Source organism: Acanthochromis polyacanthus, chromosome 17 (assembly GCF_021347895.1).
Source record: "Acanthochromis polyacanthus isolate Apoly-LR-REF ecotype Palm Island chromosome 17, KAUST_Apoly_ChrSc, whole genome shotgun sequence".
NCBI classification, from domain to species: Eukaryota; Metazoa; Chordata; class Actinopteri; family Pomacentridae; genus Acanthochromis; species Acanthochromis polyacanthus.
In genome coordinates, this window is record NC_067129.1 from 31518318 (window position 1) to 31534361 (window position 16044).

Genomic DNA, 16044 nt, shown 5'->3' on the forward strand with positions numbered 1-16044 from the left:
AAGTATCGCAGCCGGCAGGTGTTAATTACACTTGTTTCGGTCGTGACCTGAAAACCAAGTGTGTCTGCACGCTCACACATACTTTATTATGGCAGCATCATGCTTCTATTGAGACAAATGGATTCCAAACTGCAGCGTGTCGTCCAGTCATTACGAGGCTTTCTCTCTTTCTGCTCCTCGTTAGGGCCTCATTTCCTGCTCCCACACACTTTACATAACAACCGCTTTTCTAAGCAAACTTTTAAACACTCGTAGTTTAAGAAATCATAACACAAAAAGCCATAACTGACCTTGTGTGCAAATCGTTAAGACTTATGGAGTAAATGTACTTCAGACAAAGAGTGAAGACACGATTGTGAGGACTGATATAAAGGATCAGGAATCAAGTTTTTGCGTCCAATCTGATGTGTTTCCTTTAATCCTTTAATATGTTGTATCTGCTGATAATAATACCATTTTGTGAGATACTACACACTGTAGCTACTGTAGAGTAACAGTAATACCTGGTTTACTATGGTGAAGTCATTGCAGAAGTTCATTGATTAAAGGGGCACCATGACAAAGTCTCTTGTGACACTTAATGACCATCGACTGTCGCATAGATACAGGGTGTGCTCAACTTAAGTTGGAGTTCGTCTTATGGATCGACATAAGACAATTTTCACCGTAAGTCGGTACTTCTGTGAAAATGCAAACAAAGCCATTACATGTATCATGATGTTGATAAGTTCTTCGGAAAAACCATGACTAACAATGATTTTCGTGCATGAGTCATTTTAGAAGAAGACAACAGAATATGTTGCACTGTTGAAGGGAAAAAGTTAGCAAATGTAGCACAATCCAAGGTGGCGTACAACCGGCGCATGTAAACAAAGCCGTCTTATAGCGCCACGTGACACCGTTTTCAACCACTTCGCTCACCCACAAGTTCCACGTGACCAGTTCTGACATAATGACAAAACGCCGTAAGTCGAGGATGTTGTAACCCAACGACCCCCTGTATTATCTCAATCAATTAGGATAGTATTTCTCATTCTGGTGCTTCCACACATTTTACATAACAACCACTTTTCTCAGCAAAGTTTTATAAACTCGTGGCTTAAGAAATCACAGCACAAAAAGCCATAACTGAACTTGAATGCAGCCATTTAGTAGCTGCAATCCATGAAGTAAAGACTGATAGAAAAGGGTTTCTATAAGGAATGTACCAGTAGCGTTTATTTGCTCCTGGTCCGATATATCACACAGGAAATAGGACGATGGAGGTTTGTTCTGTCAGCCTGTATGGTGATTTTACATGGTTAGAGAGGCAAAGAGTTCTACCTGACAAGGACATTAAGAGACCATAAAAATGGTGCTTGTCTTCTTTGAGTTTAACCCTTAGAGACAAATTTGTTTTCCTTTTGAGTTGAATTGCTCTCAAAGTATTTATTACATGTTTGTGTTGCTGATATCAAATGAAAGATCACAACTGGACCTCACTAATGACGCCAGTGGCTCATCTGTGTGATGAAGTGTTGTTGAGAAAATAAGTTTGAATTTCCATCGGTTCTTGTCTCTTGGTGATTGTAGTTTTTTCCAGTCTGGTCTAACCGAGTGTCTTTCTTTCAGACACTGATATCTTCGGGAAGCCGCCCTGCTACGAGGAGGCCGTCCTGATGGAGGATCCTCCGCCGCCCTATAGCGAGGTCCTGGCCGATCCGCGAGGAGGAACCTACCTGAAGCCCGGCCCGCTCCGAGCACCGCCGCCGCCTCTGAGGGAAACCCACGATCCGGCTCCGGTGTTCACCTCCGAGACCAGCAAGCCCCTGGCGACGACCGTGTTCCCCGACCGAGGCTACTCCTCCCTGATCCGCCTGCCTTCGTCCCAGCGCTGGGACTCCCTGGGTCACCTCCTGTCCAACATGGACCTCAACCACAACACCCTCACCCCACCGGGCCGCTCGCTCCAGGCCGCCGCCACCATGGCAACCATGCCCCGCCGGGAGCCCAGGACTCATCATGAAGGACTAAGAGGTGGAATACAAGGACTTCAGGGGGGGTTTCAAGGAGGCCTGCAGGGGCTCCAGGGCATTCACGGACTGAGAGGTTTGGAGCCCAGCTGTGGGATGCCAACAGCCTTCCCCCTGCTGGGTCGGAGCACCGCCGTCTAGACCTGGCCTCCGACAGGAGTTTATTTAAAGAGTCTTTAAGCAGGAGGTCTGCCTGCCTCAGTGTTCACCGCCGCTAGAAGTAGAGATTTAACTCCCCGAACAGCTGAAGGAGGGTTAAAGTGCTGCAAAAGCGTCAGGAGTTCAGTTCCCCCAGCGGCTCTGTGGGCGATTGATGCCACTTACTCTGCCGGGATCTTAGCTTTGAGCTCGGCGTGTGGGTAAAGGAGGAAATTACACACAGTTTTCCGAGCGGTGTTGTTGAGTCATGGAGGTATTCTGGTGTCACATTGAAGCTAATTGAGTCTTTTGAAGAAAAAAAGAGCTCGAACAGCGATCGAGCAGTGAGCACAGCTGCTTCTCCGCCTCTATTTCCACCTCCAGCTCCCCTCTTTGCCCTCTCATTCATCCCCGATCTCCTCTCCCGGCGCCTCAGCAACCTATTGTACCAGCTTGCTGTTGCCATGGCTCCCGGGAGCTGTCTGTTGCCCACGGCGACCTCTCCTCTTTTATCTGCTTTGATTTTGTCCAAGACTCCGTCGCCTCTCGATGACTGTGGGCTTTAACGGTGACAAAAGCACACGTGGTGGTGACCTTCGAGCTGAAGGCCAGTTTTCATAAAACATTTTTAAAAGGCAGAATCCATAGAGACCGAGTGGATTTCATTTTGTATCACGCTGCTTCGTTGTTTTCTGTGTCGTCTTTGCTCCAAACAGTCGGTGGGGCCCCTTTATTTTCCTGGATGATGTCAGCCGGATTTCAAGAAGAATTTTTCTTGTACAAACTTAATATCATTCTTTTAAAGTTTGTGACGAATAATGCCTTTTCACTTGTGAAATAAAAACATCTTCATCTGCGAGGCTCCTTCCACTGATTTATGAAGTCATAAAGGGGCAAGAAAGAAGTTTTCAGTCCAAAAAAGCATCTCTTTTTCCAATAATAGGGTTTCCCTTTTATTATCCTTGTTTGTCTGTCAGTGTTGAATTGAAGGTTGTTTTTGGTTTCTACCACCTCAGATCTGATCCTAAACCAAAGTCAGGTTTGGATCCAAATTGTACTGACCAGGTGGATTCAGGACGACAACGAAAACTGTTTGATGATGTTTATTCCAGTTTTCTTCTTAATTATATGCATGATAATTACTGTTAAAATATTATGTTGATTTAAAAAAAAATGTTCCAAAAATTACAAGAGACATCACTGAAAAAAATACCAAAATATTTTTTAACAGTTTTATTTGAGATTCAGAGAAAAATTACATTTCAGGGGGAACTTAAGACTTTTTTGGCGTTTAAAAAATATTTTTAAACATTCTTTTCTCCTAGTTTTTTTTCCCCCCAAAATCTGGTCTCAGGACAATTAAATTAACACAACAACTGTATGCTTTAGTATTTTGTACATGGATTATTTGAAATTTAATGGATGGGATGTAAAATGTCCTCCAATTCTGGAATGACCCTTAGAGCAAATAGTCACATTGATCTCCATGTTGAATTGAAGTTTGGGTCCAAACTGTTTGAGAAAAGTTTGATAGGTTTGATAAGTTCTGGTCGCCCGAAAACCCCTGGAAGTTCCTGCTGAAGAGATCTTGAGATTCTCTCTTACTTCAAATTCTGATTGACAGACACATTAAATAAAGAGAAAAGCAAACCAACGCCTTAAATAGATAATAATTCCAACATGAACAACAGATACTCTGTGTTTCTGGTTTGATAATTTAGTGTTTCTGAGGTAAAATTTGTTCAAACTTTCCCTCGCTGATGATTTACCTCTAAAACATCAACCACAACTATCTGTTTACAACTTGAAAACTTACATTTTTCTTACATGGAGGATTTTTTAGCAATATTTGTTAGTTCTTGTAATTAATGCGTTTTTCTGAAGGTTTTCTGTTGTTCTGTGACTCATATGATGGACGAATGTTGCCGTTCGGCATCAGAAATGTTAATATTGGGGGAAAAATAGGCATTATTGATAAAATGTTGGTGAAACAAAAGAAAACACAAACCTATGGCAGCAATAATGACGCTATCGGCTTCACCTGTATAGACTGTACCACATGTCAGGTAACAGAGGGGTGAACAAAACATAAAATACACAAGGAATGCAAAGAAATCACAAATACATTCACCTGGTTTCTGCTGACAAACACTTGAAACACAGAGACATGTTCTTTAAATGACTTAATAACTGCAACAATCCCTGTGAGATCTAAAAAGCAGAACATCAAACTCATCCCGTAAATAGTTTATAATTCCAACATAAACAACAAATAATTTGTGTTTCTGAAGTAAAACTTATTCAAACTTCCTCTGGCTGCTGATTTACCTCTGAAACATCGTCACATTTTAGCCTCTAAAACCATGTTTGACTTCATTCCTCATCCAGAAAGTGACAACCAGAACAATTTGTTTAAATGTCAGGTCCTCTGCTGCCACTAAAGAATGGTAATGATGCTTTTAAATGATTAGAATCTGACTTCCATCAAGGTAGAAAGTCTCAATAATAACATTGGAGCCAATTATTCCCATAAAATGAATGAGGGTTATGTAATATAATGTTTTTTTGTCATGTATTTATCCATTTTTTTACATATTTTGTGGAGAAGAAAACAACCTTTTGTTTCCTTTCCACAAAAAAAACACCAAAAGAAGGGTCACGATTCACTTGTTTCCAACATTAAAACGATTAAACTGCTGCTTGCTCGTTTATTTCTGCTTTTCTTCATACTCAGAATGATGCAGCACTTTCATTTCTAACAAAACAGGACCAGAGACATTTTTTTTTCTTCCCGTGGACACCCTCCTCTGACCTCTAATGTTTTCAGATAAATTATTCATCGCAGCGTCTCTTTTGCTCCTCTCAGCTATAAATCGACTTGAACGTCTGCCCGTCAGGAAGGTTTTTAATGTAAATCGTGAGTCCGACTCCCTCAGTTCGCCTCTGAATCACTCCTTTGGTTTTCACTTACGGCTGCAGTTCTCTCGTACTTCTTTCTCCTGAGCTGCCTCTCCATCTTCCGTCCTGACATCCAGGCTGAACACATGCTCTTATCTCAATACCGCTGTTTCTTTGGTGTCAGACGGCGAAATGGAAAATCCATCATCGCTGGCGACGAAATTCGTGTCCGGAAACCATTTCTCTGACTCCCTCTGTGCACAAAAGAGTCACTTATTTCCCTTCGTGTCGGCAGAGGAGACGAGTTCTACCTCCTCATTTAAGAAATGAATGCTAGACTTTTCATACATTTAATATTATTGCAGAATCTTGCAACAGAACAAAGAAAACAACGGCTCCTAAAGTGTCCTCGGATTCCAATTTCCAAAGCAATAGTTGAAGCGAATGAGATTTTCCTTCTTCCTAACACGTGTGGAATTAGATTAAAGTCCATAATGTTTCCCAGTTGGACGGATTATTGCTGTAGAGCCTCACACAAGGTACCATGCAGCTAATATTTAGCAACAAATCTGCACTTCAAAGCCCAGCACTCTGCTCCGTGTTGGTAATTTCACTTTTGTGGAGTCGGTAAATGGAAAATGAAAGCAAAACAAAATAAATCATTTTTAATAGGTTAACGAAGCTGATTTCTGCATCCAGCATTCACAATACAACGTTCCACAGTGAACGGATGCATAAATAAGAGTTTAAAATCTCAGTTTAATCTTAAGGAAAACTTTAAGATTAAAGCGTCGGTTTACACGTTTTTTGGAGATTTACTCAGCATTTTGCATCATCAGAGACACTTGTTAAGTCACATGAAGGTCATTTGTACATCTTTACAAAGTAGCATATTGCAGACTTAGTGTTCTTTAGACATTAGTGCTACCTTTTCACAGTTTTTTGAGGCCTGTCTAAAAAAAGTTGCCACCTGGATTTAACTAAACAAATAAGGAAAGAGTCTTCTATCGGATGATTACTGCAGTGATGACAACTTCTTTAACCCTAGCTGATGCAGTGAGGAGCTTCTCATTTCTTAAACAACCATGTTAGAAGACATATCCTGTGGTGGTGGAAAGGATGTTAATCTGTTTCAGAAGGGTCAAATTATCAACCTGCATCAAGCAAAGAACACAACTAAGGAGATTTCTGAAACTACTAAAATCAGGTTAAGAACCGTCTAACGCGTTATTAAAACCTGAAGGATAGTGGAGAACCATCATCAACGATGAACAAATGTGGTTGGAACAAATTCTTAGATGATCAAAGGAAATCAACAGTAGAACTCAGAGCTATGTTTAACAGTGAAAGTACGAACATTTCCACACATGCAATGTGAAGTGAACTCAAAGGACTGGGACTAAACAGCTGTAACTGTAAGAAAACCACTGATCAGTGAGGCTAATCAGAAAAAAAAGGTTTCAGTTTGCTAGGTAGCATAAAGATTGGACTCTGGAGCAATGGAAGGTCATGTGGTCTGATGAGTCCAGATTTACCCTGTTCCAGAGTGATGGGGGCATCAGGATAAGAAGAAAGGTAGATGATGATGAACTCATCATGTCTAGTGCCTACCAGCCAGTGGGGGTTAGAGTTATGATCTGGGGTTGGTCAGGTTCAGCAACGTTATGTTCCCAAAGAATGAGATCAGATACCTGAAGATACTAAATGACCAGGTCTTTACATCAGTGGAAATTTTCTTCTCTGTTGGTGTGGGCATGTTCCAAGATGATGATGCCAGGATTCATGAGGCTCAATGAAATGATGCCACAGTGAATGAGTGCCAAACTCAAAGCTAACAGCAGTCCAACAAAATAGCAGAGTGTGTGTCTTTTATTTTGGACAAGCAGTGTGTTATAAACACTGCATAAATCTACACAAGTAAACCCAGCTGCTACATGTTGGATAAGATGGATTTTGCACACAAGAGTCTTTTCTAGAACTTTTGTCTGAGACCGTAGGGTTCGAGAGGGTAAATTTTCAACTAACGCTGAGTGATTCTTTTATTCGGGTCATAGAGTTGTTTGTCTGAATTTCTAGACTTTGTTGAGAGCTCAAGACTTGTTTCGTGTCTGAGGTTCTAGGATCCTTTGAGGCTGTTGAGACATCTAAAATAATCTGTTCTAGACTCTTTGGAGTTCTACAAATATGGAGGTCTGGGTTTGAGGTTCTAAAGTCGCTCAAGGCTTTGGAGTTGCTGCAGATGTCCAGTCTAGAATTCTTTGAGGACACAGATATTTGGAATTGTCGAGGTTTGTGTTTGATATTTTATGATTCTTTGTATTGTAGATGTCTCGAGTGTTCATGTTCTAGAATCATTCACTAGAAGTTGTGGAGCTTCACACCTGGACTTCTATAGTTCTCTATTTGAGTGGAGTTCTAGAATTGTAGAAGTTTTTCTTTGAATCCACAGTGGTGTTCTCGAATTTTAGACGCTGAGAGGTTCTAGACTTCCTTATTTAAAGATGGGTTTGAGGGTGTAGAGTCACTCAAGGCTTCGGAGTTGCTTTAGATGTCTGTGACAGTCTAGAATTCTTCAAGGATGCAGATATTTGGGGACTGTAGAGGTTTTTGTTATATATTTTAGAATTCTTTGCTTTGTAGATATGTCTTGAGTGTTTATGTTCTAGAATTATTTGCTAGAAGTTGTCTAGCTTCACACCTGAACTTCTAGAGTTCTCTATTTGAGTGGAGTTCTTGGAATCGTAGAGGTTTGTGTTTGATGTTCTAGAATCCACGATGGCATTGTAGAATTTTAGATTCTGAGAGTTCTAGACTTCCTCATTCAAGGATAAGTTTTAGGTTCTAGAGTCACTCAAGATTTTGGAGTTGCTGTAGATGTCTGTGATGTTCTACAATTCTTTGAGGATCCAGACATCTAGAATGGTACAAGTTTGTGTTTGAGGTTTTAGAATTTTTACTTTTAGGGCTGTAGATGTCTGAAGTCTTTATGTTCTAGAATTATTTGCTAAAAGTTGCGGAGCTTCACACCTGGAGTTCTAGAGTTCTCTGTTGAGGCAGTCGTGTTCTAGAAAAGCAGAAGTGTGCATTCTGGAGTCCTTTAATGTCCTGTAATGTTCTACACTGGAGTTTGTAGAGTTCACAGTATGAAATTCTAGAATAGCAGAGATCTGTTTTTTAGGTCCTGAAACACAGAAACTTAAAACCACATAATCTTTAAATGATTGTCAATGACTACAACAAACCCATCTGAGATCTATAGCAACAGAACATCAAAGCAACAGCTTCAATATTTCATAATTCCAATATAAACAAAAGATATTCTGGTTTCTGGTTTCATAATTTAGTGTTTCTGAGGTAAAACTTGTTCAGACTTCTCTATTGCTGATTTACCTCTAAAACATCTTCACATTTTAGCCTCTAAAACCATGTTTGACTTCATTCCTCATCCAGAGAGTGACAACCAGAACAATTTGTTTAAATGTCAGGTCCTCTGCTGGCACCAAGTAATGGTAATAATGCTTTTAAATGATCAGAATCTGACGTCCATCAAGGTAAAAAGCCCCAATAATAACATTGGAGCCAATTATTACCATCAAATGAAATGGCTGAGGGTTACATAATATGTCCATTTTCTCATGCTTTTGTCCTTTTGTTCACATATTTTGTGTGTTTACATGAAGCAGCATTTAGCTATTTATTGGTGAAATGTAGTATTTACAAATGAGAAACGTGATTGTTAAAACGGATGGCTGCAGTCAAAGATTAACCCTAAATTTAACAAATCTGACCTGTACTCAAACAGTAGAATAGGAATATACATAAAATCCATAAAAACTGTTTGTTATTTTATCTCAAAATCTGGTTTTGGACGCAGAAGCGTGAGTGGTGAGACATAAAATGCTGGTTTTATATTGACACGACCCCCATAAGGAACCCAATTATAAGGACTGAAATAACAAGATGGTGATTAGTCTGTTTCAAGACAGACTAATTAACATGAAAATCAGACACTTTGTTCTGCTTTTATAGCTTCTGGCTCAGATACATGGTGTAATATTGATTTTTTAAATTTTTTAATCTGCCAGCAGGCTTTGGGGTTCAGCAGTTAATCAACAAAGCACACAGACAGGAAGTAGGCAGAAAATCAAAAACTAGACACTGAAAAGAGTAAAAAAAAAAAAAACACGCATAAAGCTTACGAGCAACAACAGGAGTCAGGCGTCAAATAATCTGCAAAATAACAAGAAACTGTTGGAATTCTAAAGTACTGAGAGGAAAAAGGCAACTGGGAGAATAATAATAATAATAATAATAGCTTTAATTTACACCCGAGTGAACAAAGTACTTTACAAACAGGACAAAAAAGAAAAATAGGAAACTCAGGAAAACCACAAAACAACTGGTACAAGATTTACAAAAGAAATAAGGATAAAGTGGTGTATGGAGAATGGATGGATGGATAAATACAACAGCAGATGAAATAAATAAAGAACCAAAAATGCCAAAACCAATAAAGCACAAAGAACAAGTGGAATAGAAGAGAACAGAAAACCTTAAACACAAGGCTAAAAATAATAGCATTAGTGACAAAAATGAAGTGCAAAAAAAGAATAAAACAAACAAATAATTGAAAATTGAATGAAACCATCAAAATAAATGATGTATTAAAGCAAGAGTTAAAAAATGGATTTTAATGAGTGATTGGAAGATTTAGAGGGAGTTTGACTGCACAAAATTATCAAAAAGCATGAAAACATCACAAAAATGGTCTGAATCGAGCCTCTTCGTGTTGGTTTCCACACCTTTACTGTTTGGACTTGTTGCTTCTTGTTTTGCCGCTTTTTTTACTCGACATTAACGGTCCAATTTAAATGTCATTTCTTGCTCATACTTGGCTGTAAACCTGCTGCTTCGCTTCACTTCGCTCACTGTTTACTCTCGCTTACCGAGACCCGTCCGATCCTCAAACTCCTGCATCGAGCCGTCAGTTAACTCGTCTTGTTGTGTAAAATGGTAATTGCGGCCCGATGATTCACGCTCACACCTCCAGAGAAATATTTCTTGGCCTCGAGGAAACTGAGAAAAAAATCAAATGCTGAACATGAGACAAACACCTTGATGATGTCGATGATTCACCTCGTGAGTTTATATAAAAGGAGGTCCTTCAAACACCGTATCCACAACTACAAATGTGCTCTGGAGTATTAAAAGAGATGGAAGCTTTCTGGTAACCACAGTGACGTCCACATGCCTCATTTTGCTTTGTATTTTTCAGATTTTGTACAAAAGGATTCTTTGAAAACCATCATCCAACATACACTTCACTGCTCGAGCATCAGTTTTTTTTACAAACAGTTTGTATTTTTAAGTCAGATTTTCAAAAAAAAAAAAAAAGTAGAAATCAGGCTTGTTTCTTCACTGAAAGCTCATTTTAATGTGGAGGATGTCGAAGAAACCCAGAAGAGCCTTTGCTGCAGGGTTTGAACTGAGCCTGGAAAAGATTATTCTCCTTTTCTGTTCAAACTCCTGAAGCTTCAGGCGTCTTTATTTTTTAATTAACTCCTGAAAAACATCCTAATTTAAAGTCTGCGAAGACAAAATGAACCACGCTGATCAAAGACACAAGGCAGAATTGAAAAACACAAAAAGGCTCTGTGTATCTGCATAATCAGGTTAAAGCGAGATCTGAAAAATTGTGGCAAAAAAACTGACATTTTTACTTAATATCAGACTGCAAATAATAGAACTAAACAATGAGACGGTTACACTGATGTTACTGATGCAACAGGAATGACGGTCCACAGTTCCGTTCTAGTTCTAGTTCTGAATCTGCGTCTATAAAAACCAAAAACTGGATCTGGTTTAGGTTTGGCCACCATGTGAGTTGAAGTAATCTCGCTGGAAGTCCCGTTCTGATCACATACAGATGTATATTCATGATTTCAGGGAGCAAAGATCAAATTCTGACCCAAACTTCATGTCAAGGATCATCAGCAGTAATGGAAGTGGGTCTACAGCTACCATTAACAGAAGAACCAACTTTCATAGTGGAAGAATCTCATTCTCCGAGAACATAAATGACTGTAAGGATCCCATGAAGTCCTGTTCTGAAGTGGTATGTATCCACAGAATCTGTCTTTCACTCACTTAACATTTATGGTCTATGCAAGCAGCTGTACAGTGTATTCTGGTAACTGAGCATCCAGCTCGACTCACCACATCTGGACACTCCTGAACAACGTTTAATCAAACCGTCAAATCAGGTGAGAACAGTGGTTTGAGAGCGACGATTGTGTTGCTGTGGCCAATAAATTTGTATTGTTGGGCCAATACACCATAACGCCAGAGTTCAGGTTGTCTGAATGTTCTACTCTCACTCCATAATGGAGCGAGAGATGGACAGGCAAATTGGTGCGACGTCCGCAGTAATGCGGGCGTTGTACCGAACCGTCATGGTGAAGAAGGAGCTGAGCCGTAAAGTGAAGCTCTCGATTTACCAGTCCATCTACGTTCCAACCCTCACCTATGGTCATGAGCTTTGGGTAGTGACCGAAAGAAAAAGATCGCAGATACAAGCGGCCGAAATGAGCTTCCTCCGTAGGGTGGCTGGATTCAGCCTTAGAGATAGGCTTGAGGAGCTCAGACATCCGGAGGGAGCTCGGAGTAGAGCCGCTGCTCCTTCGCATCGAAAGGAGCCAGTTGAGGTGGTTTGGTAATCTGATTTGGATGCTTCCAGGGAGACTTCCTTTGGAGGTTTTCCGAGCACGTCCGTCTGGGAGGAGACCCCGCGGTACACCCAGAACCCGCTGGAGGGGTTATATATCTCGTCCGACCTGGGAACGCCTCGGGATCCTCCAGGAAGCGCTGGAAAGCGTTGCTGGGGGGAGGGACGTCTGGAACGACCTGCTTCGCCTGCTGCCTCCGCGACCCGGCCCCGGATAAACGGAAGAAAATGGATGGATGGATGGATGAATGTTCTACTTCTTCAACAGAACTCTACATTGACAATCCAACCCTGGAGGTCAAGTTCAAGCTCCACAGCCATGAACATGGAACGCTTCTTCTTTAGTCTTGGAGAATCTTCCATGGTGAAGCTGCTGCTTGGTCTGTGGATTATAACCACAGATACACCTCTAGTCACTCATGATGGGTTTGTCTGTTTTAAAATTTGATATTTGCTGTCTGTGGAAGTTAGACGTCTACAGTGAAACCTCAAGTGGTCAGAACAAGAAACTAAGTGTTGCAGGAGCACTGGGAGCAGAGTGTCACTGCACGTGTAGAATACTTTGTTGAAAAAATTAATCAGGGACTTTAAAAAGTGTTTTACAGGCACATACTCTGAGATTTTCATTCTGAAAAGAAATCCTTCAGAGTACTCATTAGGAACAGATGTCACTACAACACCTACACCTTTATTATATATCATGAATCTAATTTTTTCAGAACGGTTGAAAGGCATGATGTGACCGCCCAGAATGATACGTTAGAGATAGATTATATTGATCATTGCTTCATAAATACTGCTGTTCACAAGTTTGGGGTCACTTAGAAATGTAATATTTTTTGAAAGAACAGTTTTTTTCCCCCCAATGAAGACAAAATGAAATAAATTATAAACCCAGTCTAGACATAGTTAATGTGGTAAATGACTATTCTAGCTGGAAACGGATGATTTTTAATGGAATATCTCCATAGGGGTACAGAGGAACATTTCCAGCAACCATCACTCCTGTGTTCTAATGCTACATTGTGTTAGCTAATGCTGTTGAAAGGCTCATTGATGATTAGAAAACTCGTGTATAATTTTGTTAGCACATTGATAACAGTGTGACTTTTAACTCATTTAGAGCAACTTTAACTAACGTAGAGCAACTTTAAATAATATAGAACAACTTTAACTAATATAGAGCAGCTTTAAATAATATGGATCAACTTTAAGATAGAGCAACTTTAACTTATAATATACACTTTAATTAATATAGAGCAACTTTAACCAATGCAGAGCAACTTTAACACTTTTAGAGCAACTTTAATATAGAGCATCATTAATTAATTTACTGTATAAAAGTAACAAAAGGGTGAAACATCCATGCAGGTGAATACGCTTTACAGGTGTTGTATTTACCTCTTCTTCTCAGCAGCAGTCTCATATTGTGCACGTGCTTCAGCTAACAGCTTAAATTGGTGTTTCATTGTGTTTTAAGCATTCTTCTTGGTGTCCATGGGGGTAAATGAAGGTGTGAAGCCTCGGAGCTGACAGCGGCCGTTTATCTGCTCAGAGAGGTCAAGACAAAGACGGTGAAATGTGACGTTTCTTTGGCGGTGTAACGAGGCAGCTCGACGCCCGCCGTGAATTCTCTTTGCTGACATTTTTCCAGCCGAACACTGAGGCGGTGGAACAAAGACGTTCTCCTCCGTCAGACCTGACTCAGCCTCCAGCGCCGGGGCCGGGATGGCACCTCGGAGAACGTGTGTTGCCCCGGCAACCTGCTCAGCCTTGTTTACACGTAGTAAAGAGGGAACATCAGCCGCGCATCACCAAGGCAACGGCTCAGCATCGGCACCCCCCGATTGGAGGATCCCGTCGTCCACGCCCACTGTTGCATCACAGCTGTTAGAACAAACTCGCATCACAAATCTTCCCACGACTGGTGCCAACATGGAGGCTCCCCGATGACCAGGAGTAATGGATTAATCTAAAATCAAGTCTGCAGAGACACCTCAGGAGGTAGACAGACTTCTGAGAGATGCTTAGAGGTTAGAGGTGGTGCTTTGATTAAATGCCGTGTCTGATGTGTTTGAAATCCTATAAAAACAACATCTATGTCTCTCTCCTCAGTCGAAAATCCAGAATCTGAGATGGTATTTTGCATTTTAGACCAGAACTCAACCATTCTTGAGCTCATCATGTTCTGATTGAATCACAATATAATTCTGCTGTAATGAAATTATTTTAAAAAAACACTTTGGCTTGTTTGTTTTTTTTTAAACTATAGCGGCAGTTGTAGAAGGCATGAAGAGAAGGATACTGGCAGTTGGTTTGCATGCATGAGACGAGAACTGTGATTTAAATGGATAATTTTCTGGGAAAAAAAGTAGCAGAGGCACAATCCACATCCTTGGCAAGACTTGACATTTTCATTGTGTGAGCTGCAGCTCGGAGGTGGCTGTTCCCTGCAGTGAGGAGGGTTTTGAAAACAATGACATGTAGACAGCAGAAGGAAAGCCAAAGCCAAATGAAATGAGTGCTGCTTTGCACCTCGGTTCCACACAGAACTCCATTCGTTCCTATGAGAACCTCTACAGCTACAATTCTGCAACTGTCTTTTATGCAAGGCTACGTACATCTGTTATGTTATTATATTATACTCAAGTAATGTACACAGTTAAGAAAATTGGTTTAAAAAATGTGCCAATACCTTTTTTATTTCCATTTTTATTCCCAATTCTTTTTGTTTTGGTGCTGACAGTGTGCACAATTAAACAAAGACTTTTTCTCATTAATAGATATTTTCCCAGTTTAGAAACAGAATATAAGCATAATCTGTCCACTTTAAGTAAAGGTAATGAGTCTGTGTTATCTGACTTAAACAGAAATCTAGACATTTTCTGCTATTTCTGATTATTTAACAAGCAAAAATGTTTGTTATACAGGGAGTCCTCGACTTACGTCAGAGTTTCGTTCCTATGGTTGATATTCGTCTTAAGTTGGAACTCTGACGAAAATGTAAACAAAGTCATTACGTGCATCACAACGTCGATGACTTCTTTGGAAAAGTCATGTTATGAGCATTTTATTACATCTAATTTCACTTCCATGGAGATGGCGTTTCTTTTCTTCAAAGCACTGCCATCAGAAGAGTCTGACTTACGCTTGTGAGCCTTAATGAAGGGCAAAAAGTTAGCAAATGTTGCACAATCCAAGGTGGCGTACAACCAGCGAATGTAAACAAAACCTTCTTATAGCACCGCTTGACGACGCATTCATCCGCTCTGCTCGGCAACTAGTTTCACGTAACCAGTTCAAACAAATTGCCGTAGGTTGAGGACGTCGTAAAATGAGGAAACCCTGTACTCAAATAAATGACACCTGTTTCACTTGAGTAAAACAGAAAAATCCATTTTTTTCAGTTTTTCTCGAGTCCAGAATTTGCCTCAATCATGCTGAAAAATGTAAACATCTGCAATAAATTTTGGAGAGGAGAGACTGCACCGTGTGAAGCAGGAAGTTGGAAAAATGAATACGCTAACAGGCTGCTGACAGTCAAATTGTGTAACCTTTCTGCACATTCAGAACACATCACACACATTTCTGTTTGATTCAATGAAGACAAAAGACCTCCTCTGTTGGTGGAATTGGTCTGTCGAGCCAGAACTGTCCGGATTAAGGTTCTTTGCCCCAGATTCAATCAAAGTCATTTCAAATTCAGCATCTGTGACTCCAGTACTGTTTTTCTAGATAATGCACAGCGCAAGTACATTAAAATGATTAAAAGGAAGTGATGACATGGACAAACACAAGGAGAGAACGTTGTGGGGGTTTAGCTAACGATGGGCACCATGACAAAGACTTCTATTGCGGCTAATGGCTCACAAATTCAAAACAAGACATAACCTACTGAAACAGCTTTACCATCACAGTTAGTTGTGGGTTTTGGGTCATGAAACTGTTATAATGCATCTCCGACTCAACAACTTACTGTTTAATACTGTAGCGACCCTGTAGCTAGCAGCGGGCACCATGAGAAAGACTTATGTTGCAGTTAATGTCTCCTGAACTAAAAACAAGCCAAAATTTACTGGAACAGCTTTTCCATAATGGTTAGTTCCAATTCCTGGCTCATAAATCCGTTATAGTACACCTCCAACTGCAACTTACTGATTAACTCTGTAGCTAGCAGCGGGCATCATGATGAAAAGTTCTGTGGTGGTCAATGGCTCAGGAAAGACATAACTTACCAGGACAGGTTTTCCATAACAATTACTTGTGATTTTT

General features: G+C 40.3%; 1 protein-coding gene and 1 long non-coding RNA gene across 5 annotated transcripts in view; one reads left to right on the forward strand and one right to left on the reverse strand.

Moving 5' to 3' along the window:
• Nucleotides 1-4848, forward strand: part of LOC127530513 (proline-rich protein 7-like) — a 37868-nt gene extending 33020 nt beyond the window's left edge. For all 4 annotated transcript variants that reach the window (XM_051937409.1, XM_051937410.1, XM_051937411.1 and 1 more), the window contains one exon: nt 1612-4848. In XM_051937409.1, the coding sequence (XP_051793369.1) occupies nt 1612-2153 (542 nt within the window). In that variant the 3' untranslated portion in view covers nt 2154-4848. The remainder of the gene's footprint in view (nt 1-1611) is intronic.
• Nucleotides 4849-9104: 4256 nt separating this feature from the next.
• Nucleotides 9105-13577, reverse strand: LOC127530516 (uncharacterized). The gene is made up of 2 exons (XR_007937097.1): nt 13174-13577; nt 9105-12154 (listed from the first exon to the last, which is right to left on the reverse strand). It is a non-coding gene; the product is annotated as an uncharacterized LOC127530516 (long non-coding RNA).
• Between the last annotated feature and the right edge of the window lie 2467 nt (nt 13578-16044).